Below are 24,719 nucleotides of genomic sequence, written 5' to 3'. Positions count from 1 at the left end.
ATAATAATAATAATAAAATATACCTTCAAGTGTTTGTGTCCATTATCCTACAAGTATAGGATCATTTCAGGCATGGTGGGCTTGATCTTGAAGTAGTGCATCTTCCATTACAAATTCTTCTTCTGTAGTAAATGCCCAGCTCCTAATCTTAGAAAAGATGGACCAAAACAGATGGGCAAATAGAGCAGCTTCTGGCTGCTTTGGGGCATGGTGTTTAGATGCATGCCTCTGAAGCGGCCAAAAATCATGCTGTGTAAGGTGGCCCAAAGCCACCACAAAAGGAGTGGATTTAATCCACTCCTGCCGGTGACCCATTTGGGACCACAGCAGTGGCCCACTTCATGGCCAGGCTGCCTGGTCACTACAGTTCTGGAGCAATCACACCTGAAGCAGATGGAGATCGCTCCTCTAAGGCCTTCTGCTTCAGCCCTCTGTTGCCATGCATGTATATATATACAGCCTTTAGTCACTGTTGGTTTCTGGGTCTGGGTTGAGGAAAAGATCTCATGTGTCATAGATATGAAAAATGGCTCTGTAACTTTTATGTAATCTTATCTTTAAATTAAGAACAACCTAATAACACACTGAATTAGAATTAATAAATGGGGTGCAGTCTAGATGGGGGGGGGGAGGCTGGCATTGTTGATAGATAGTTTATCCACCCAGTTAATCCTGTTCTGGAAAGGATTGCATTCCTCCTCAAAGATCAGTCTTTACATTTTTATTGATACAGTATCATTATTAAAGGCTAGGGTGGCTCCTTTCACTCAATATACTTTTTATCAGCTTTGGTCGATATCACCTGTAGCTATATTTGGAATGTGATTAGCTGATCCTGGTTAACCTTTCTCTGGCGGTATTGCTTGTTTTGACTGTTTCAGTGTCTTCTTCATGGAGCTTCCTTTGAAAACTGATCAGAAACATCAGTTGATCCAATACAGGGCAGCAAGTTTGCTGATGTGAATGGGTTCATTGGTCATAATTTGCCAGGATTTTGTCAGCACTTTTTGGATCCCCATCTGTTTCTACTTTAGACATATCATTTTTAACATTTTTCTTTACTATTCTGAGTAGTTTGTGAAATATTTTATCCAAACACTAATGTCTACAGGATTTCTTAAATCTGATACTCTTAACTGAAACCAGAGGTTCAGAATAAGTTTTCATTAGCTGTGAGAAGCCACTTGGGAAAAAACAAGTTATCAGAGCTTCAAGGGATTTCTTTTGTTTATATAGACAAAACTTTGCAACAAAATGCAGCAATCAGTAGTCTAGAAACATTCATCACATATCAACAGATCAGCTCTAAGAACCAAGTTAAAATAAAGTATGATTTTAAAAGTAACCTAATGAAATACTGCTTTTAAATCAGTGAGAATGATCCAGTACTGTTGAGTAATATACTTTAAATATGTATTGAAAAAGCTAACAGACTTATTAGAATAGATTAGGTATTTAAAACCTTTTCAGTGTAAGGATCATCCTTGATGTGGTAGAATACTGTGTATTTGAAAGCAAGGAAGGGTAATAGTCAGATATTCCTTTGAATGTTTGTTAAAGCTCTTTACTTCATTTCTGGAATACCTCCATAAATTTGTTCAGCACAGAGCGTACTATTGGAAATGTATCATGAATGCAAAGGCTATGCCAAATTTGTCTATTTTATGTTCAGTTAACATTTTTATAAAACATTGCTTGATTATGGTGGCATACTATGCTTTCTGTGATGCAGCAGCATAATTTTGCTAGCAGTTTAATTTATTCTCTTTCCCATACTTTTGTTTTGTTTTTTCTATATTCTGCTAACAGCGCACAAGCCCTGTGCGAAGTTCTATTTTATTCAGCCATTCTCTACTGAATTGTTAGGGATCCTTGTGACAACTACACAGTGTAGACAACTGATGATTTTGTAGTGGGGATTGAGGAAGGGGTCCATTGATAGTTTATCTGTTTGTTTTTCTGTGTATATAACATTGTTATAAGGGGAATTACAATTTAGTACAAAGAGTTTGTAGTTAGAAATTTTGTAATAGAGCAGATGTTTCCACTGTTATTCCTGCTGAATTAATTTCTCCCCCAATAATAATGTGATTCCTTTTATAGATTCGCTTATATAATTCCTTAAGCATTAATATAAACAATGTACAATCAGCATTTTCATTCTAAGCATTTAGCATATAATTATTTATTATGTTTGTATGCCACCTTTCCACTAAAATATAGTGTTAAGACAGTTAATAAAAATAATTAAACACAATAAAAATTCACAATAAAACCATTAAAATCATCACAATAACCTTTTAAAAAATATTTTTATTAACATTCAGAATTGACAAAACAACAAATTTATACAAGTAGAACAAATACAATAACACAATATAACCTGCTGCACCACAATACCAGTTGCAACCCATTACTCGTTATCAACAAACATACTAAAATTGTCGCATTTGAACTTTCCCTCCCGTCTATATCCTTTCCCACCCCTAACCCTTCTGTAGCCCACCTCACTTATATTATCTTTGGTCAAAGCAGTTTATGGATCAAGTATCCCCCGTTTTAAAACTTCCCCTTCTTTCTCTCTCTGGTCCTACTATTATGTATTGCTCCATCTACCTTAATCCTTCTCTTCCTTTTCACTCTCCACTCCCTCCTTCTTCACTCCATTTTCCTTATCTTTAGTACTTACTCTTACCTCTTTCTACCTTCTAAATCATTCTTTCTTCTGTTCCTAAACTTGATCCAAAATCCGCACTATTGTCTACATTCGCTAACTATAATCCATAAATTTAAACACAGGCATCAATTTAAAACATCAAATATAAAATCTGTCTTCTTCAGATTTTGAAGAAGTCTCTGAAGTCAATTCTTGTGAAAATTATCACAATAATCTGTAAACAGCAAATCCATTTAAAACCAATAAAGAGCAAAACAGTTAAAAAACAGCAAAAAATACATTTTGTAGAGGTTTTGTCTTCATACCCTGCCTAACAGCAGCAAGAGTAGGAACTGATCATAACTCAAAGGAGAGTGGATTATAGAATCAGAAAACATTACTGGAAAACGTTTTTCCTGAATCTTCTCCAAGAGGCCTCCACAGGGAATAGGATTCTCAAAAAGCCCCTCCTCATGTTCTTAACAAGATGTGGTCCTTTAGATGACGAGGCTGCAAGCTGCCTATAGGTGTAGTTTAATTTTTGTTTCACATACTCTTAATACTGTACATTCCCATCCATCACTGTTACAATTTCTGTTCTTCATTGCAGTACTTAAATATGATTTGACCTCTGTGCTAATTCCACTGGGATTTCTGAGCTCAGTGAAAATCATATGTCTTGTTCTTAAAGTGATTAGATAGATTACCATTTTACAACTCTCAAAAGCAAAACTGATAGCAGTAGGAGAATAGCATCAGTGCTATGCTAACTCATGTTGATGCAGAGAGGCATGGAAGTGGAATGTGTGTCAAAGTCCAGGATCTTCAAGATACAATGAATTTTACATGTGTTTTAGGCTTTGGTAGATATGCCTATGTGTAGATAATGCCCATTTATTAATTATGCAATCGCAATTTTTCACACTATATGTGATAGTGTATGAATGACCAAGACCATATAAAAAGTTCATTTTGGTAGTAAAATATAGGTTATTTTCCAACAGAGATAGCAAGAAGAATGATTATTATCTACATTTTTATCTGTTTATTTTTATTTTACTTTTCCTTCATCAAATTTGTCATCTAGTACAGTACACATTCCTTCCTCTTCTTAAACTCAAAACAACACTGTGGAGAAGTCAGATGCTAAGAGAAAGTGCCTGGAGGCATGAATAGAGATTGTATTGAATCTTCCTGTTACTGTTTGAGTATTATATAATCTGTTGACTAAAATATCTGTTGTTGTTGTTGTTGTTTTTAAAAAATGTAGTAATGAGTTTTCATCATACATTCTTTCATGAATTATCATATGTCTACATTTGAATGTAATCCGTCATGGAACAGGAACATCTTAATGGAATATTCCTACATGAATTTTAAATGCAAACAAATGTCAATATTTCCCAAATCCTTTATTTTTTACAAGTGTATATGATAGCTACATGACTTTTGGTTTATGGAATTTTGGGCTTCATCTCACTGGAAGTCAAATCATAATATTTTATTTTGCCTTTTTTTCTCTCCCCCACCCCACTTCTTTCCTTCCTTTTAGGATATTAATGTATGTATTCTTGAGAACTATCCTGAATGTTCCAATCCCAGATTATTTTATATTATTCCGTATTTCTGTGGACAGCATCCAAGATGCAGGTAACTATATCCTCAGTCTTTCCTTTCAACTCTGTTCCAAAGGTTACCATTCACTGGAGTCAGGAGAATTTGGTTTTAGAATATTACACTAACAATATTAGGAATGCAAACTATACTTTGCCAGTGTTGACATCAAAGGCAATGAGTCATGCAGAATGCCAGTTAGTCATGATAACAAGCAAGCTGCACCACATGAAAAGGAAGTGGATAAAATAAGTCCCAAAGTACTTAGAATCATAGAGATGGAAGAGACTGCAAGTACCATCCAGTCCAACCCCCTGCCATGCAGGAAATCCAAATCAAAGTATCCCTGACAAAATGGCCATCCAGCCTCTGCTTAAAGACCTCCAAGCAAGGAGACCCCACTACACTCTGAGGGAGTGTGTTCCACTGTCGAACAGCCCTTACTGTCAGGAAGTTCCTCCTAATGTTGAGGTGGAATATCTTTTCCTGGAGCTTGCATCCATTGCTCTGGGTCCTAGTCTTTGGAGCAGCAGAAAACAAGCTTTCTCCCTCCTCAATATGACATTCCTTCAAGTATTTAAACAGGGCTATCATATCACCTCTTAACCTTCTCTTCTCCAGGCTAAACAGCTCATAGGACATGGTTTCCAGACCCTTCACTATTTTAGTTTCCCACCTTTGGACACTCTCCAGTTTTTCAACATCCTTTTTAAATTGTGGTGCCCTGAACTGGACACAGTATTCCAGGTGGGGCCTGACCAGAACAGAATAAAGTGGAACTATTACTTCCCTTGATCTAGACACTGTACTTCTGTTGATGCAGCCTAAAATCGCATTGGCCTTGTTTTTATCACACAAGCCTTTGAATCCTCTATTAAAGCTGGAGAATAGTGCCTTTGGCAATAGTTCTCATATGGCATAGCCATTTCTTCACTCCTTTGTTGTTAGAGCATCCTTTTTAATTGATGGGAAATGCCCATCAGTAAGGCCCCAGACACACAACTGTACCATTTTTCCTCAAATGCGGTAACTTCCTGGCAAGTCTATTTCAGTATTGCACGTGGTTCACTGTCCCATCCCCTCCTTATTCCGGTACAGGTCTCTTCACCCATTTCCCACCCCACCCCCCCCCCCCCCCCATCTGCTGAAGAAGAAGTTACTGCTTCCTCACAAGGAGGCATTCTCATTCCTTGTTTAGCAGGAGCAAGGAGGAAGAAATGGGGAGGGCAGGGACTCAGAGTTAAGGGGAAATGTGGAACAGAGTCCATGAGGACCATCAATGGTGCAAAAAGTCCCATCGCACTATTGAAGAGTAGTATTAAAAGTTCCAAAACTGGTATGTTTTCTTTTTCTTGTAATAACTCAATTGCAGCAAGTCCAAGACATGACCAAGGCTCATGTGATAAAGTCCAAAGTCAGTAGCCAGTTCATTCACAGGACAAATTAGTTGATTATATTCAGAAAACAAATTATTTTCTTTTTTTTCCAAAAGAGCTGATCCCTGAAAGTAGAAGTGAAATGGAATATCTTTTTTTACATTCTCCCAAATTTTAATTCTGTTCTGTTTAGAAGTGAATACTCAGTTCAGTCGGATTATTTCTGGAAACAAAATCCTTTAGAGAATACCCTTGTAATGATCCCAAACAGACCGCTATTGATGACTTGATCAGTTGAATCCTTTGTTGCTTTAAATTAATAAGCTTCAAAAGGTTACACTATGCAGATCAGTCCATATTGTGTTCAGTAATATCTCAATTACCTTCAAATCATTTCCAAAATATAGCTGTCCTAAGGCTTTTTCATTTTTATTATCATGTGGCAGAATTTGTTTAGAAGAGGTTTGCCATTGTCTTCCTTTTCAGCTGAGAGAATATAACTTGCCCAAGGCCACCCAATGGACTTCCATGGGTGCACAGGATTCAACCCATGGTCTCTCAGGCCCTGTGCAGACCAGCCCTAAAGGACATGTTGGGGAAGGAGTCAGGGCATAGCATTCATATGATGCATGCCCTGGTTCCTCCCTCAGGACAGCATGATGCCATACACCACACCACATAGCGTATGGTGTTATGACACTCCTCTGGTGCTGTGTCCACATGACGCAGCACCAAAGGAGTGCCATAAAGCCACAACACAACACTATCACACCCTTTTCAGGGCACAAAAAGGAGCCACTTTTTGTGGTTCCTTTTCGTGCCCTGGAAAGGCCAGATTGGGGCCACGGCATGCAGTTGCTGCAGCCTCGATCCAGGGAAAATGAAGGTGGTTGCAGGCTGCCCCCATAGGGATGGTCTGCACAGCCTTTCAGAGACGACAGCACCATGCTGGCTCTCAGCTTACACAATCAGCTGTTTTGTCATTGTTCTGTGCCTTCAAGTTGTTTCAACCTATGGTGACCCTAAGGTGAACCTATCAATCAGCTATACTGATTGCTTAATTTGAAACATTTTAAATAAGTCACCAAACCCTTAATTCATAGTTGGTAATAGGTTAGCTAACTGGTTTTGTTGTGCTATAAAAAAAATCTGTTCATCTTTATTGATGCATAAAACTTTTGTTCGTGAATTGAGTTTAAAAAATCTCTCAAATTTTTAAGGGAGCCTGGTGAATGGGCCCTCGAAAGAGCAAAAGTGAATGTGAATGAAAATTTCCTTCTTGTGGGGATTCTGGAAGAATTGGAGGATGTGCTGCTTTTACTCGAAAGATTTTTACCTCATTATTTCAAGGATGTCCTCAGCATCTACAAAAATCCAGGTAATTGCCTACTGATATTATCAGAATTTCATTTTTATTATTCAGCAGATGTTCTTGTTTCATTGAAAGATTCATAAATGGCATACTTCTACGTGCTGCAAAAGAAGCCAGTTTCAAACATTTGCTTTTAAAAAATGGATGTACTCTACTAGATTAGATTACTGTATACCTCCCCATCTTTGAGGAGTTTTTTGTCCATGTGTTGAAATAAATGACATACTTCACAGCTCTGACATCCTCTATTGATGGAAGTATTTACCATTTTGAAAGAATCTACATGAATAACAGAAGATAATACAGTTGCCCATCTGTTTTCACAGACTTGAAGTCTGTGGTCTCAATTACTCATGGAGGGGTGAGCCCTTTTGGCTAAAATGGCATGTGTGGGGGAGTGCCCATCCATTCAAACCAATGAGGCTTGAATATCTGTGAGCTTTTGTTTTCACGGAGGGGAGAGATCTGGAATGGATCCCCCACGAAAACAGAAGAGCAACTGTATGATAAAATCTAATGAATAATAGCCCTAGTTGTATTTAGAAGATTTAGGGTCTGCATTTTAGATTTAACAGTTTTAAAGAACACAGCAGAATATAAATACTGTAACTTCATTTCCTCATTCCATTGGATATCTTTTCAGATTGAATATTGTTTGAGCCAAATGCCTGAGTAAGAGTTTGCCAAAATTGTTAACAAGATGTTCTGTAATGTTTATCATCTTCCAGGTATTAGCAGTTTGGAACAAAGGGTGTACATGATGCTATCTTTAAAATACTGGATAGGAGGAATAACAAATCAAGCATGAAGAAGAAAAATGGGGTTTGATCCAGGCTAGCACTAGTGGAGTCCTCCATTTGCTGGAACAAATGGACAAAGCAATAATTTTTCTTGTTTCCTTCTTCTCACCTCAACTCTGTTAAATAGCTACTTAGCAAGTTAGACCTTTTCAAAGAGTGTGGGAGATGGCTGTGGAGACAGCAAAAGAAAAGAAGAATCAGTTAAAAGCACTGTTTCTTCTCCACTCCTCTTCCTGCTGGATCCTGATTCCCTCCACAAATAGCATATCTGAAGCCATGCTTTTGAGTGATGATAAAGAATTAAAGTATTATAAAATGAGGGATTAGATATAATAAATACAGAGCACCCTCGGCTTATGTGGGGGATCCGTTCTGGACACACACACCCCCGCGTAAGCTGAATTCCGTGCATGCTCAAGCCCCATTGGAATAAATAGGGCTTGTGCATGCGGCGGCGCAGCCCCATTCATTCCAGTGGGACACGCGCCCCACACGGCTCTACACAAGTTTGAGCGTATGCTCAAATCCGCATATAGCACTCCCGCATATGACGTGGGCGCATTGTATACAAAACACTAAACTTTTAGTGTAGGTTTATTTTATGTATATTTCCAAGGATTAATAATAATAGTAAATAATAATAATAAAATATTTATTTCTATCCCGCCTCTCCCTTTATTGGGTCGAGGCGGGTAACAACAAACATAAGAACAATAAAAATAGAACACAACAAATCACAAGTAAAAAAAACATAGCAAAGCATATAAAATCCAATTCCCTATCTCCCTCCCACCTTGAAATAGTATTAAAAACAATAATTCCCAACTAGAGAGTAAACATACTGAGGAGGTCAATTTGGGAATGCCTGCCGGAAGAGATCCAGTTTTATTGCCTTTTTAAAGGCCTCCAAAGATGTTATATGTTTTAAAGATCCTCAAATGACTGTGGGAACGACACCAGGGACCCCTTTGTTCCCTGGCTCTGGCTCCCAGGGTGTCCTGGGGCAGGAAGCCCCAAGGATACACCTTTTCCAGGCCATGGGGAAGTGGCATTTTGCCGCTTCTCCGCAGCCTGGAGAAGCACCAGATTGGGGCCTTTGAGCTGCCAGTATGGCTGTCCTGGCCCCAATCCTCCACGGAAAGGGGCGGGTGCATATAGATGCCTCATATAGATATATGCAGATGTAGGCATATATATGCCACATATAGATATAGGAAGCCTTTTTAATAATGTAGCCCCAAACTGTTTACAGCTTCTGAGGCCAGAACTAGCAGCTAGAATTGGAGCAATCAGCTAATGATTGCAGCCAATATAGTCAAAGCTGAATTGGTATAATGCAGGGGCGGACAGCTGAGGCAGGTCCAGGGAACACTTTTGTGCCCCGAGGCCCTCCACAGGCCCCATGAACTACCAAAACAGAAAACATAAAAAACAAAGAGACTGCTTCTGGTTCTCAAAAATGGGTAATTTTTATTTAAAGCAGTCTTGAAATTGTTGCACCTTGGATGTGTCCAGGAGCAGTAATTCACTTTCCCTTTTTCGTCAGAATTTGGAGGGTTTGGAGGTGTAGAGGGCCACAAAACATTATTGGGGACTACAGCTGGCCGCAGGGTTGCAGTTTGGTCACCTCAAAATAATGCACCCTGAGTGCTTAGCTCCTATATGTTCAGTTTGTATGTTAGTGGGAAAACATGATATAACACTTTGAAAATGCTTCTGACACCTTCATCCAAAGATTTATAAATTTGTAAATTTATAGGACTGTACCCTATATGTGGGATGCTGTGGCTTAGTGGTTAAGACACCAGTTCTGATGATCAAAAGATCAGAAGAGTCACAGTTTGAGTTCCGAGTGCCGCATGATGGGGTGAGCTCCTGTCACTAGTCCCAGCTTCTGTCAGCCTAGCAGTTCGAAAAGCATGCAGATGCAACTAGATAAATAGGTACCACGTCAGTGGGAAGGTAACAGCTGGCCACGTGACCACTAGAGTAGTCCTCAGACAACACTGGCTCTTCCGCTTAGTAATGAAGATGAACACCGCCCCCTACAGTCGGTTACAACTAGATATTCATGTCAAGGGACTATCTTTACCTTTACTTTTACCTTTACCCTATATTTCTTAAACAGAAGTATTGTTTGATGCCAAAGAGAACTGCTATTCACATAAATGCATCCATCTAATAATTCAAAAATACCGAGTGAGATCCCCTGCAACAAGACTCAGCTCTAATTTATTGTAGGTTGAGTCTCTCTTATCCAAAATACTTGTGACCAGAATTGTTTCAGATTTTAGAGGGAGGGGTGGATTTTGTAATATTTGTCTATACATAATAAGGTACCTTGGAGATGGAACCCAAACCAATATTTTTAATAATTTGGTACATAATTTGGTACTTTTGGTTTGTGTACACTGAACCACCAGAAAACAAATTGCAGATGTGGGATACTCTGCCAGTAGTAGCAGTACTATAGTTGCCTATTACAATTACTGCTTGAATAAAGTTGTACTAAAGTGACAGGCATGCAGAAGAGGTCTCTCTCATCTGTTGCTCCCAGATTATGAAACACAGTCGTCTGAGAACTGGGGCCAATTCCCACTTTTGCTCCTTGTAGGGAGGGTCATGTGAGGCACCTCTCTTCAAACTGACCTTTCCAACTCTTTTGAGGCTTACTGTTTTATTTCTTTTGATCATGGTGACTGTTGTAATTGTTATCTTCTTTTATTTGCTTTGAGTTTATTTTGTTTTCAATAATGTGTATTGCCCACACTGGATACTTCCTATCTTTCATAGACACGTGGGATGAATATATAATAATAATTATGTAAAATGTAGTAAATAAAACAATAGATGCAAGTAACTACACCACCAGCATGGTATCATGGTTTGAGCATTGGATTATGACTGGAGATCAAAGTTCAAATCCCCAGTATGGTCATGGAAACCTACTGGGTGACTTTGAGCAAGTCATAATCTCTTAATCTCAGAAGATAGCAATGGCAACCCCGCTCTGAAGAAATTTACAAGAAAACCAGATGATATGGTTGCTTTAGGGTTGCCATAAATCAAAAATGACTTGGGGGGGGGGGATACAACAACAACATGCAGCTTTTAGTTTTTATCGTACTACCCTCAGGGAACCCTTTACACATCTGTTGGTCTCATAATGAATTTTCCACCATTGGAGTGCATTTTAGGACACACTTAGGCGGGGTACAGACCGCCGCTTTGCAGCGGTCTGGCGCCGCCGCCAGAAGGTCCGCGGGGGAGCCGGAGCCTTCAGACGGCCCGACTCCCGCGCGGACCGAAAAAAGAAGCTCCAAAATGGAGCTTCTTTTTGCGTCGCGTTTGCGACGTAGCGAGGCGCCAGGGGCGCGCTCGCTACGTCAGCAGCGGCGCGACGCGTCTGGACGCTGTGCGTCCGATACGCAAAGATGGCGGCGCCCATGTAGAAAGGGCGCCGCCATCTTGTACGCATTGACTACGTATTAGGGTTAGGGGGGTGCGGAAGCACCGCCCCTTCCTAACCCTAATACGTATTCAATACGTATTTTTTGGCGGTTTGTAACCCGCCTCAGTTTCCATGGAGTGTGCAATGTGTTAGTTTTTTATGTTGCTTTGTTTCAGCTGATATTTTGATACACAAAAACAGAATGGATAGTGTCCACACTTCTTAACAAGAATGCCTATCACAGTCTTCCATGGTTGGATAACTATGAAAGCTATATTACAATCCTAGGCTGCTCAGGAACACCATTTTAAAACTCATACTAGAGGTGATAAGAGTAACTAACAAGGGGCAGCAGACAGTGTCTCAGGAGAACTTTCCTATCACAAATAAATTTGAATTAGCATCAGGATCGACTTCTGCAACAGGGTAATAATATAACAAGATTGCTCACATCATTCATCTTACCTATCAAGTAGTTTGGGCTTCTTCCCAGCTGCATAACTGAAGTGCCAGGTGCTAACTGAATGCTGGCTTGCCTTTCCTTCCATTCTTCCAGCAGCCTCTCAACCTTGCCTGTTTTTATAAGCACCACATGTACATTTATCTGTTACTTCACTGATATCATCCCCTCCTCCCAAAGGAAATGCTGTTTTAAAATACTGCATTTAGGAAATACTGCATTTAGGATTTTATTAAGGTAAGGGAATCTTGATGACATCAGACGTTAACTGCTTTCAAGACCATGGGTTTCATGGTGACACTGTGAATAAGATACCTCCAAGACATCCTATCCTCTACAGCTCTGCTTAGGTCCGCTTTGATTAAATCTATCCATCTGATATGTGGTTTTCCTCTCTTCCTACTGCCTTCTACCTTTCCAAGCATTATCATCTTTTCTAGTGAGTCATGCCTTCTCATGATGTGGCTGAAGTATGACAGCCTAGGTTGCTTCTTCTCCTCTTCCTCTTCACCATCTGAAGTTTTTTATTTGCAGATACATAATGAGATAGCGTGGAGAGGGGTCCCAGGTATAAGCATGACATTCATTTGTTTTGTATACACCTTATAAACACATCCTGAAGGTAATTTTATACGTAATATTTAAATAATGTTGTGCATGAAATAAAGGCGCGTTACAGACGGCCCAGAAGGGGCTGTCTCGCGCCGCCGCCGGTTGCAGCATCCGGGAACCACAGCAGCCAAACGGTGCGGTTCCCGAACGCTGCCAAGAAGGAGCGTGAAAATCACGTTCCTTCTTGCTCCCCGGAAGAGACACCACGAGGTGCTAGTCGTGCACTCACGGCATCATTTCCAGGGCACGACGTGCGGATGCAGAGCGTCCATTACGTCAAGATGGCGGCAGCCGTGTGGAACAGCCGCCGCCATTTGTTACAGACTCAGTCCGTGCTAGGGTTAGTGGCGTCTGGAAGAGACGCCCCTTTCTAACCCTAGCACGGACTGAATCCGTCCTAGGGTGCCCGTTTACAATGGGCCTAAGTTTATGTACACTGAACTATCAGAAAGCAAATGTATCACTGTCTCAGCCACCCCTGTGGACAATTTTGAATTCTGGAATATTTCAGATGTATGCCATCTGTCCCTAGTGATTTGTTCTTTGAATAGCAACTTTCACTTTACTTTCCAAAATTTGGGTTCACCTTTGCATGATTATTCTTCCCATGTGTTATTAATCCTTTCATCTCTTTCATTATCAGAGGTATTACTTGTCAGCTAGCAGCGTCCATGGAAAGCAAGTACAGTAAATGTTCAGAACTTTCAGTCAGTCTGTGTTAAATTCAGGAATTGTTTTCTGCTGCTTCTTTGGGATTTTATTATGCAGCTATCTAAGGCCAGAATATCTTCCATGTGTAGCTCTCTGTAATTTGAAGCCAACTTTGAAGACTGGTCTTATCTCCTGCTGTGAGGAATTGAATAGATTAGCAGTCATTGGAGACGGGATTTTAATTGTAGAATCCAGAAGGAAATGAGACTGTTCTTCTGTATCATTTCTTGATAGGCAGTAAAACTGTCCTGTTCCAGCAAGTTTTTAATATTATTCAATTTTCCTTGTTGTCTTTGTTTTATATTATGGTTTTAATTATTTTGAGTACCAACTATTCAAATAATGCAATTTTATCAATCCAGTAAATAAATATCTACCTATTCATAGACATACAGATAGAAATTTTGATTTATATACAAATAAATTTGATGAAGCTGATTTGTACAATATAAAAAAATGTACTCGGATGGTTAATAGGTCTTATCTTCATTACAGATATACTCATCTAAGAATGCAAACACATTTTTCTAATAGAAGAATATTCAGCACTTAGAGGAGAGGTGTGTTTAAAATAATGTGTATTAAATTCTGTTAATCGCAATATTCAGGATTTGACCAGAAGATGGCATTGTCTCTCTTCTTTTATCATACAATTATAAAACTGGGAACTAGAAAGAACTAGCATAGACTAGCATTCTACCTATTCATATGCTGTATTTATTCAGTGAAGAGAAATTGCATATGCAAAATTTGAATTGTTCCAGTACTCTTGCTCTTGAATCTGTAAAATTTAGAGTGATTCAGAAGACTGTTCTGCATGCCACTGATATGAGTAAGCATATCTGTGGCATATGCAGGTGTGGTTGTGCACAATTAGTTATTATAGTAAGGTAAATATATATTTACATATTTTGTGATGGACATGGTATTCTATGGAGAAGGATTGTCTTATATGAATATTCACTTTTAATTTAAAACCTTGGATACTTGGATAATTTAAATATTTATATTTTTAAAGTTGTCTAGATACCATAAATGTAAGGAACCAAATTATGTTAGAGTTGGAAGCTAATCAAGATCATTCCAAGTTAGTACTGAGGTGGAAAACACCAAGGAATACCAGGAGTGGTATGCTATGTTTCAAAGGAACTATCAAAACTACGGGATATTCCTTGTCTAAGAAAACCCTTTGAGAAATTCCTGGGGTCATCATAAATTGACAGGCAACTTGAAAATACACATTGCATACACATATTTTAAATAATGGGAAAAGATCTTTTTATATACCCTTTATCTCAGTGTTTATACTGAAAATTGCTTCATATTTGTAGAGATTCTCTAAAATGAAAGTATTATGGTTATTACATTTGCAACAGAAGCAAAAAAGGTTTGTCCCAGCAGAATTTATCCTGAAGCAAGAAAAGTTGTCTTAGATCACAGTGGGTAAATAGCAGGTTGCATACAGTACTTGGGACCACTAAATGTGGCCTCAGAAGCCTTCCCATTCCCTTGGCCTGATTTTCTTAGCAATTTTCACTTGAAAACTGAGCCATAGTCCCCCAAACTGCCTCCAAATGTAGTAGTTTACTTCTGCCAACCTCTCAATGGCCCAAAGTAATGTTACATTACTTCTGATGCTCCAAAACACACTTGTGTGGGGCTCAGAAAAAGCCCATGGGTAGTAGTGAAGAGTTTGAGAGTATTATAGGCTGGGCATCTCTAACCCAAAGATCCAAAATATGGAACTTCTTGAAAATTCCACACCTGACCTCATGTGAAAGGCCGCACTCAAAACACAGGCACACAACAGTTTATTCAGCATCCTGAAGGGAAAATGAACCCTCCTATCCCCCTTCAGCTGTGATACCTTTACAGTGGGCTTGCTGTATCTACAGCAGTTTGGTTCCAGGACCCCACATGAATATCAAAAAGCCTGGGTGCTGAAGCTCTTGTATAGTGTCTATATACGCTGGCAGCAACAGAGGTAAACTCCGGATGCCAGATGCTCATTCTTCAGGCTCCCCTTCCTCAGGGAGTCTACCAGCCTCCTGCTTCTGCCTTCAAGGCAGCTGCAGCAGCACTCCTGCTTGTTCATTCACTGCAATGTCCCAGAAGTGAAGGAGTCCAAAGAATGGATGCTTGGCAGCTGGGGCTTTCTACCATTTCCACTGCTGCCCTGGTAAGTTGTATAGAATTATCTTCAGTATAAGATGTATATGGAACATGGGAGTGCCAACATATCTGATAGTCTTAATGATAAATCAGTACTTAGGGCAAGAGGCTACTGTAAGAACAGATTACAGAAAAATATAATGGTTCCCAATTGGCAAAGGGGTCAGGCAAGGCTGCATCCTTTCACCCTATCTGTTAAAATTATATGCAGAAAATATTATACGAAGAGCAGGCTTGGACACAGAAGAAGGAGGAGTGAAGATAGGAGGAAGGAATATCAATAATCGGAGATATGCAGACGATACCATACTACTAGCAGAAAATATCACAGACCTAGAACTACTAAGAAAGATCAAAGAAAAAAGTAGTGATGAAGAGATAACTGTATTCTCCTTTGCTGAGAAATCTGGCTAGCTGTAGGATGTAACACTGGTTAACTATGTGGTCAAAAATTACAAAATGTAGTGGTCTTCCCACAAGGTTACAGCCAGCACTGTACTATGGCCTAGTAAGTACCTACTATGTGGTCAGTTACTGCTTCTAGTCAACCTGAAAAACGCTATTTGTTGGTTCTCAGTGTTCTTGGCATAGAATATTTAGATCCTAGAGAAAGGTGCAGTAATGGGCTGGATGAGGAAAAACAAACTCAGATTGAATCCAGAGAAAACAGATGTACTCATGATAGGTTCCCCTAGCCCGGGCAGGGAAATTTGCCATCCTGTCCTCGACGGGATTAAACTTCCCCTAAAGGACAAAGTACCTAGTTTGGGAGTACTCCTGGATCCATCCCTACATTTATCATCTCAAGTAGATGCGATGGCCAGGAGTGCTTGGTATCAGCTTCGGCTGATACGCCAACTACGTCCCTATCTGGACCGAGGGGACCTAGAAAAGGTAGTACATGCACTGGTAACCTCTCATTTGGATTTCTGCACTGCGCTCTACATGGGGCTACCTTTGTATCAGATTCGGAAACTTCAATTGATTCAAAATGCAGCAGCCAGGTTAATCACGGGGACAGCGAGGTCCGACCATATAACACCTGTTTTAAAATCTTTACACTGGCTGCCAATTCGTTTCCGGTCCCAGTACAAAGTGTTGGTTATCACCTTTAAAGCCCTAAATGGCTTGGGCCCGGGTTACTTGAGGGAACGCCTCTCCCTGCATAATCCTCCCCACACTCTCAGGAAAACTGTTACTTAATCACCCTAAGGTGAGACTCTTGCACCTCTTCCTACAAGCCTACCCTCCCAATTCCTTCTAAGATTATCTTTCCCCTATTGACTCTGATGTATTGATATTCATGATTTTAACATTATTACTGTATGTTTTTAACTATGCTTTTGGATTTAATTTGTTTTAATGTGTATTTTTAATATGTGAATTGTGGTACTGTTTTTACTGACTGTTTTTACTGACACTTGTACACCGCTTTGATCTTGGGAAAAGCAATTAATAAATAAACAATTTATTAATTTTATTTATTATATAGCACACTGGGTGGAGTCAAAGCTTGGGAATTCAAATCCCCATCGTGCCTCTCCAAGGAGAGAGGTCAACGAAAATCAGCCCAGAGTTTGGCTGATGTCATGTGCTGTGCCATCTGTGTAGCCTTGCGCAAGCTCTATGGCCCCCCAGAGGCCACTCAGAGGAAAGGCAATGACAGACCAGCTCTGAGTATCCTTTGCAGAATTTATTTGAATCAACAACAAAAAGAAAACTGAAAATTTGTAGATCAGCTTTTTCCTACCTTAAAATAGAAACAATGTATGTGGAAAAGAGATCTTAGTCCAAACCAGACAATTAGTATCACAAACCAATAGATCAGAAACCACGCCAGAAATAAAAAGGCTTTATAGATAAGGTAAGATCAAGAAGCCAAGTTACAATAGAGATCAAGAAGCCAAATGACAACATTCGTGAACCCTTCAATTGCTACTTTTTTCCAATCTAAAATGTTATTTGATCTTAATCACAAAGGCTATCATGGTCAAACTATGGAATTTCTGTAAGCATTCTGCCTGCCTGTCAGTATCAAAACTGAGCATTCTCTGAATTTTCTGATTCTTATAAAGAACTTTTGTTTGCCCCAAGGGGGTGCTAATTCATCAGTTTCATTTGTTCTACATCATTTGTATACTGTTCCTTGGTATACACCTACTTGGATTGTGAGGCTTACAAAGGACATGGGCCAGTCTGCTGCAGACAAACCATATTATGATGGTTCACATTTCAGTTCCTATATAAAGAACAACATACAGAGGCAATACACATGGCTAGCCATGCCAGAAGTGATAATGGATTTAGCTGGTGCCATCCAGTTTCATCCAAAGCAGTGCAGCATTGGAGTTTGTCTACTGTCATGCCACAACTATGTGAGACGTGGAATGAATCATATTCAGTCCACAGACCAGATGATATACTTGAGATGAAATATAAAACAACAATCAAAGTCTCATTTTCGCCAAGAGCACAAGTAACCTACCACAAGAGCATGCATTGCATATACATGGCTGCTTCTTGGCTGTCCAAAATATCAAGGAATGCTCCCAAGCACATGTTAGAGGAAGGGGTATACTGGGAAAATCTGCCTACGTGCACCCTCGTATCAGTTTCAGAAGCCACCTGCAAGTTCAGATGTCTAGCAAGATTTCTTTTGTCCCTTTCCTGGCAACTTGCTGAAAACGAAGAAGAAAAATGGAGGGACAAAACAGATTGGGAGAAAAAGAGAGAACATGACAAGAGAAGTAAAAAGAGATGTCGCACCCAGTTTTGTCTGTGGCCATGGTCACTGTACACTTTTGCCCATCCTACTACTGATAGATGGTATCATCATCATCATCATTGCATGAAAGGCCCAGCCAATAGGAGAAAGAACAAGACTTTAACTGGAAAAAGAAAAGTTTCCCCTCCTTTTCTATAGGTAACTAGATGGTGGAAAGTGGTAGGCATCCTCAGTTTGGCTACACTGATTACTGAATTACAAACATCTGAAGTCCTACATAACTAATGTTTTCATTTGTGAGATATACCAATAGTAACTTTAAAAGTTACACAGTTTTCCCTCCATTCTCCCGGTCTTCGGACCCGTGTCCCTCACTTATGTGTGAAGGACGAATGGAAGAAGAATGAATGGGGCACATGCCTGTGCACACCCACACCTAGATCCAAACCAATGGGCCTTGAATATAAGTGAAACACTATTTTCATGAGGGGTTACAGAACGGATCCCCTGCAAAAAAGGAGGAGTGACTGTACTTAGTGATAATTAAGAGACAGATTGAAGGGAGAAATCTGCAAATTGATGTGGCTTTTTATTTTTACTGATTAGATTCAAATCGGGATGTTTCTCATCCACTGCAGTCTTTCAGCAAGCCTCTCTGTAAGATCAGGAGACCATCATGAAGTATGTGAGTGAGAAGACAAAATGAATCACTAAAATGTTGCATGAACAGAGCCCTGTTCACATGGGAGATTTCAGCTCAGTTTCAGGCAATGCTCCAGTTGTCCTACCTTTAAGTCATACTCTTCAGAAGGCTCCCCAAAAGTATGGGGAATATTTTCACAGGGCTGTAGTGGAAAAGGGGGGCTGGGGAACATTCCTTGTGTTAACAGTCCACTGTTCCCTAACTAAAGTCATGCTTACCTTATGGAATAAAATGAGTTAGCCTAGTAAGGCTAAATATGGTGTCTTAAAATATAAAGTGTGCTTGTGTTTATGGGATTGTTTTATTTCTCCTTGACTTAACACTGTGCTGTTGACATTTTATAGCCAGTTCAGGACACCAAGCTGAGTAGCTATTTCTTTTGGTGATCGCATCTGGTTTCTTGCACAGCAAGTTGCTTTATTGTACAATTACTTCTAGAGACTCTCATGGGGTCAGCTTCTTGATGGGCTGCTTTGTTTCTCTGCCACCGTCTTCCCTGAACTTGCTTTCAAGATCATTTTTTTCAGTTGCTTGCAACAACAACAAAAAAGATTGTGTTTTATTCCCTTTGGATACAAAATCCAGTCATTATCTGGTTCATGAATCTATTACCGGAAGCCATACCCATGATATAACATCTCTCTTCACCGCTGCACACATCCACACATTTCCTTGCTCTTCAGCAAACTTCATGATTCATTATACATTAGAAAATCTCAGTACATTGATTAAAAATATTAAGCCTTGCATAAATATGAGAACACATTCATTATCACATTTTTAATTTTTTTCTGTTCTGAAAATATTTTTTGATTCCAGGTCTTATGTTTGATTAAACATATTTATGTCTCTTGTGGTAGTTTTAGTTTGCTTCCCCTAAAATGTCCGATAGGAAATCCAGATGACAAAACCATATGAGATTATTTTTCTACTTTCATAGAAATTCTAAAAGGACAACAATGTTAATTAAAATGTTCAGTTCTAAGAAAAAAACAGAAAATTGGTAAGAAAGAAAATATATTTCTATCCTAGACCAACTAGCTAAAAAAATTGAGTTCATTGCATCTATAAAGAAATAAATAGTCACATAGGGGCTTTTTTTTTTCTGTGCCAGATTATTTTTAAGAATCTCAAGAAAGTTTATAAAAAGTTAGGGGAGCAGCTTTTCCTCAATAGGGCTACCTTTGAAATCTGAAAATACTCCTAATATGTTGGCATTCTGTACACATCTTTCTTCGACTGTAAGATATATTGCAAGTAGCTGTAATGAGTCTGTCCAAGGTAGAATCCTCAGGTGACAACAGGGAATCTCCCCTGAGAATGCCTTCCTGGTCCTAGAGCTGTGCAGCTCTAATGTTCCAGCCATAACTACAGTGAAGACATCTGAAGACCAGCCAAAGTATCTGTCTGAGTCCCAAGGTCCCACATATTTCAGGTAGAAATAGTGCAGGTATTGTAAACTTACATGTATAGTTTGTACTCTGGGACATACCAGAAACTGCACCTCCCATGCTTTTTGGCATCAGAAGACGGGGAACTGAAATTGACAAGATACAAGAAATCTAGCTTATTGAAATTAATCAAGGGGGGGGTTGCAATAAAAAGTTACTTTTAAGTTTCTTCATATTTTGCACCATTCTCATTATCAATCTTGCCCACCAACAAACAAAAAAAAAGAAGGAAAAAGAAGAGCAACACAATAACTAATGTAATTAGTTACTTTTGGAGCATTATGAGTCATGGCATTACTTTTTAAATATTATAGTGAGTAGCTTGAATTACTCTTCAAAAGTAACATTCCAAGCTTTACAATAGGCTTTCTTTGCAAGTATGTAGCCTTTAAATAAAAGCTGTATGGTCACCAGATGCCATGCCTGCCCTCTTAAGATCTGAGGAGAACATTAGAAGGCACTGGCCTAGTGACCAGAAAACCTGTTACATAGGGGACATAGTTTCCAGTCATAATAATTTTAGTTTTATAAACTGGGGAAGCATTTCTGAGCACATTCCAACATCTGAACTTAGACACCATCACTACTCCAAACCACAGCCTCAGGTGAAAACCATGATAAGAAAACATTGATAAGAGTTGTGGTAGGATATAAATATGAAGGTGGGCTGCGGCTCAAATTCAGCATAGAGCAAAATAACCAGAATTATGCACTCCAAGCACAGATTAGTCTGACATTTGCCAGGACTATAGGTCTGTCAGGATGCACCTTCTGCCAGTTGCCCTCTAAAGGAGTGCAGTTTCTATAAAGAATTTATTTGTGCCAGTATTCGCACCTTCCTAGTCTTTTCTCTAGTTCTTATCTATTTTGGTCCTTCCATTTGTTAACATCTGTAACTTAACCCCCTTGTCACTACATTTTTAAAACTGGAAAATGCTTATGATACATATTCTCAAAGTTTCATTTAACCCCTTACATTTGTTTTGGTAGAGTGTTGGTTTTGGTTTGTTTGTTTGTTTGTTTGTTTGTTTGTTTGTTTTTCTGCTAATAAGCTTGGCATTTGTCTATTATCCATATATATCAGAGAACTTGAGTGGAAGGGTGTTCAATATTACAGTTGACCCTCCATATCCACATATTCAACCATCCACAGCTTGAATATAAACAGAGGATTTTTTACTCTGTTATAAGGAGGGTATTCCCTGGGTTTGGTGCTGAATGGGCTGGACATCATCTGAACCATTCGCACCAGACTTGGAGATAGAGTCCTGTGTCATCCAGATGCACCACCAAGATAAGGAGGCCAGGTTCTTTGGCCCATGCAGAAGGAACCAAGGCTGTTTTTTATTTATTTATTTAATCCATTGATGTGGGAGTCGCACTTATTTTTGATACAGCCAGTTGCAGATGGGTGGGGCTAATATTGGAATGGCCATACAATGGATTTATAGCAAAACGCTCTAGATTTAATTATGGTTAGCTGTAGGTTTTCCACCTCTAATATACTAGTGATGTATTTTGAGATATTTCTGTGTTTAAGAAAATATGGAAACAATAAAGGAGATGGTTTTGAAATGAAGCTAAATGTACAACTGAGAACTTCACTTGCCCACCGGACCTTGATTTCGATCTATTTTATTAACCATTTCATTGGGAATTGTTTTTAATGGTATTTTAGGGTGGGAGGGAAATTGGGAAACTAGGATCTAATATGTCCTGTTATGCTTTATATATCGATATTCATGTTTGATTTTTTTGTTTTTGTTTGTTGTTACCCACTTTGATCCAATACAGGGAGAGGCGGGATACAAATTATTATTATTATTATTATTATTATTATTATTATTATTCACTTAACAATCAGGCCAAAACTGCTTATTTAATTTCTGGTGTGTATCAAAAATATAATCTGACAGTAAATGAAGATTCTTATCAGTTCTTGAAGATAACAGATGTTTATAGTTAATATGATATATCAAGCAGCTGTCAAGAAGGGATTAACTCCACACCTGGTTATATTTTAAAAAAAAACAAGAGTTGGAAAATGTGTGCTTCATGTTTTACATGTACCATAGTTCAGTACAAAAACAAAGCAAAACTCATTATGAGGCAATCCAGATTGTAATCCCAGAAAGACTTTGCCAGGAAATAGTGGGTCTGAGGATTGCTTCTGGTTTTGAGAAATAACACACACACACCCATAACCACAGTCTAATATTTGCTTGGCCCATGGCGTAGAAATTAATATAGTGTCAAATGTGGATTTCCAGTTTGCAAAACTGAAAGTTAACTGGGAAAAAATTATTGTCCTAGATTTCAAGTGTGTACCTCTATTATTTAAATAAGTATAAATTCTTAACAATCAAAAAGGAATTAGTAAGCTGTTGACACAACCTTCAAATACAATTCATGTAGCAAAGGAAAAACAGGAAAATTTTGAGATTGGGTTTTGGAAGAAGTGGCTCTAACTTCTGGATACTGTATGAAATACATATTTCCGTTAAATCTGAGGTCTCTGTAATGATGGAAAACAATGTTAATTTTTCCATAAAATGCTGAATCTCATTTGTCAGGCATGTTTGCCAGATGAAAAAGAAATTGTTGTGAGCACTGGTCTCTTATTTTCTAACAGCAGCTGTTTTGCTAGTGGCAGCAGCAGCAACTCCTCATATAACATGTTTTATGGTGAAATCAAGCAGAAGCCAACTTTGAATTCCAACTCAGCCTTGTACATATAAAACATAAAACCAGTTTAAAATAACATAGCTGTTCAATTTGAGTCTCTTTCTTACCCCACCCACCTCCATTTCTTTAAATATATTCCATATGAGCATCAAGGCCTTGTCTGTTGAGTTCTCTTGGGCTTGTCCATGAAATGTTTTGATTCACCAGCTGAAAATGATATAAATATGAAATTACAACTAAATATAAATGCAGATGTAAGGTAAGTGAAAGTACATGTGTATGTATACATTCTTTTAAAACCATGTGGAAGCTTATTGGAAAGAAGCTGATGAGGAATCTTAGTGTATGTCTCTTGGAAGAAACCTCACAAATTGCATGCACATAATATTTCATAATTTGCAGGAGGTTTTCATCCCAATGTAACCTATTTCTATGGCTTTATGAGCAAGTAAGCAGATGTTACAATAGATAAAGTAATAGCTGCCAGCCTTTTGGGCATATGCTTCCAGGTTTCAGAGAGTGCCACCTCAGTATCCACTACATATTGTATAGTCTGTGCACCAGCAATGCCTTTGAGAGTAAACAAAAGCATACAGAGCAGGACCTTGAAAAAATAATTTTGGGATCCACAACTCTCAGAATTCCACAGCCAGCATGGTCACCAACCATGATAACTGGCATATTTAAGGAGCTGTGGTCTCCAAAAAACACTTTTCCTAGCTCCAGCCCAAGGTTAGGCCTGACCCTACTATGCCACAACCATGTCTATAACACTTCCTTCTTCTGTCAAAATGTTTGTGGCCTCTATGTTAAAGGTTGCCTATTAGGATGTAGGGTAAATAACTTATATAAGATCTCACAGCAAAGAGAGAGCTCAAAGCAGCAGCAGGAGGCATCCCTGAACAGCAGTTTTATACATGTCACCCTTCAGGAGTCTAAATATTTCCTTCATTGTTGTATTTTTTTTTTTCATACTGTGTGCTATAATCAATCATTCAATCACTTTATTGATGCCCTGTTTTTTCTCAAGATTGAGACTCCACCAGTTTTGAAACTGTTCAGAACATATTGTATGCACAGAACATATGCATGTGCACAGACTATACAATATGTAGTGGATACTGAGGTGGCACTCTCCGATGCCTGGAAGTAAATTATGAAATTTCATGTGCATGTCATGCAATTTGTGCTGTTTCTCCTAAGAGTGACATGGAAAAAGCTTGTTTTAAAGCAGTTTGAAATCAGTACTGAACTGTTGGTTGTGTCAATATTTTACTCATGTTTTAATTTAATTTAATTTTGGAGTTAGCCTTGCCAACTGTTTTCACTGCTAAAGCTAACATAAAGGCTTAGCATAACTTTTTCTAGAAATTAAGCATTGATTGTTCCTGGACATCTATTAAGGTTAGGAGATGTTTTTTATATGCCATTCTGAGGATACATAAGGTCTTATCAAACTAATTTGTTACCATTGATAACAAATAACTTTAATAATAATGCAATAACTGAAGCTTGAGTTGATGTATTCAAACATAAATGTTTAACATTCTGTCCTGCAAACTTTGATTTATAGGAAGTTTACTACCTGTACCTTGAGTTGGCATCAGTTTGATAAGTTCTTCATTTGTTGGCTGAAATTTTGAGTACCTGTGTTTTTAATGAAGGGAAGTTGCAACACATATTTGCCTATACTTGTACTAATGGGATGTGGCATGTTTTTCTTAGTGCTGGGTTTTCACTTGTAGAATTCTTGAAAGTCTTCTATCTGTTTCAGTAATGGGTTTTGTCCTATTGCAAAAAAATGAGAAAGAAATTCTTTATGTAAATTGTTTCCAAAATACCTATAGGGATGTGGGAGGATGGTTTAAGTTATCGTTTACTTTAAAACTAGATAGTATTTTCAGAAGAAGCATATTTTGATTTTGCTGCAT

The 24,719-nt window shown here is 38.7% G+C and overlaps 1 protein-coding gene across 1 annotated transcript in view; it reads left to right on the top strand.

The window, feature by feature from the left end:
- The window catches only part of UST (uronyl 2-sulfotransferase), a 194,007-nt gene that overhangs the window by 145,495 nt on the left and 23,793 nt on the right, over positions 1 to 24,719 (top strand). The window contains exons 6-7 of the mRNA XM_042445999.1: positions 4,209 to 4,306; positions 6,867 to 7,024. Coding sequence (XP_042301933.1) covers positions 4,209 to 4,306; positions 6,867 to 7,024 — 256 coding nt within the window. The remainder of the gene's footprint in view (positions 1 to 4,208; positions 4,307 to 6,866; positions 7,025 to 24,719) is intronic.

Source organism: Sceloporus undulatus, chromosome 1 (assembly GCF_019175285.1).
Source record: "Sceloporus undulatus isolate JIND9_A2432 ecotype Alabama chromosome 1, SceUnd_v1.1, whole genome shotgun sequence".
NCBI classification, from domain to species: domain Eukaryota; kingdom Metazoa; phylum Chordata; class Lepidosauria; order Squamata; family Phrynosomatidae; genus Sceloporus; species Sceloporus undulatus.
Note: the sequence above shows the minus strand (reverse complement) of the source record. Positions and strands in the feature narration are given on the sequence as shown.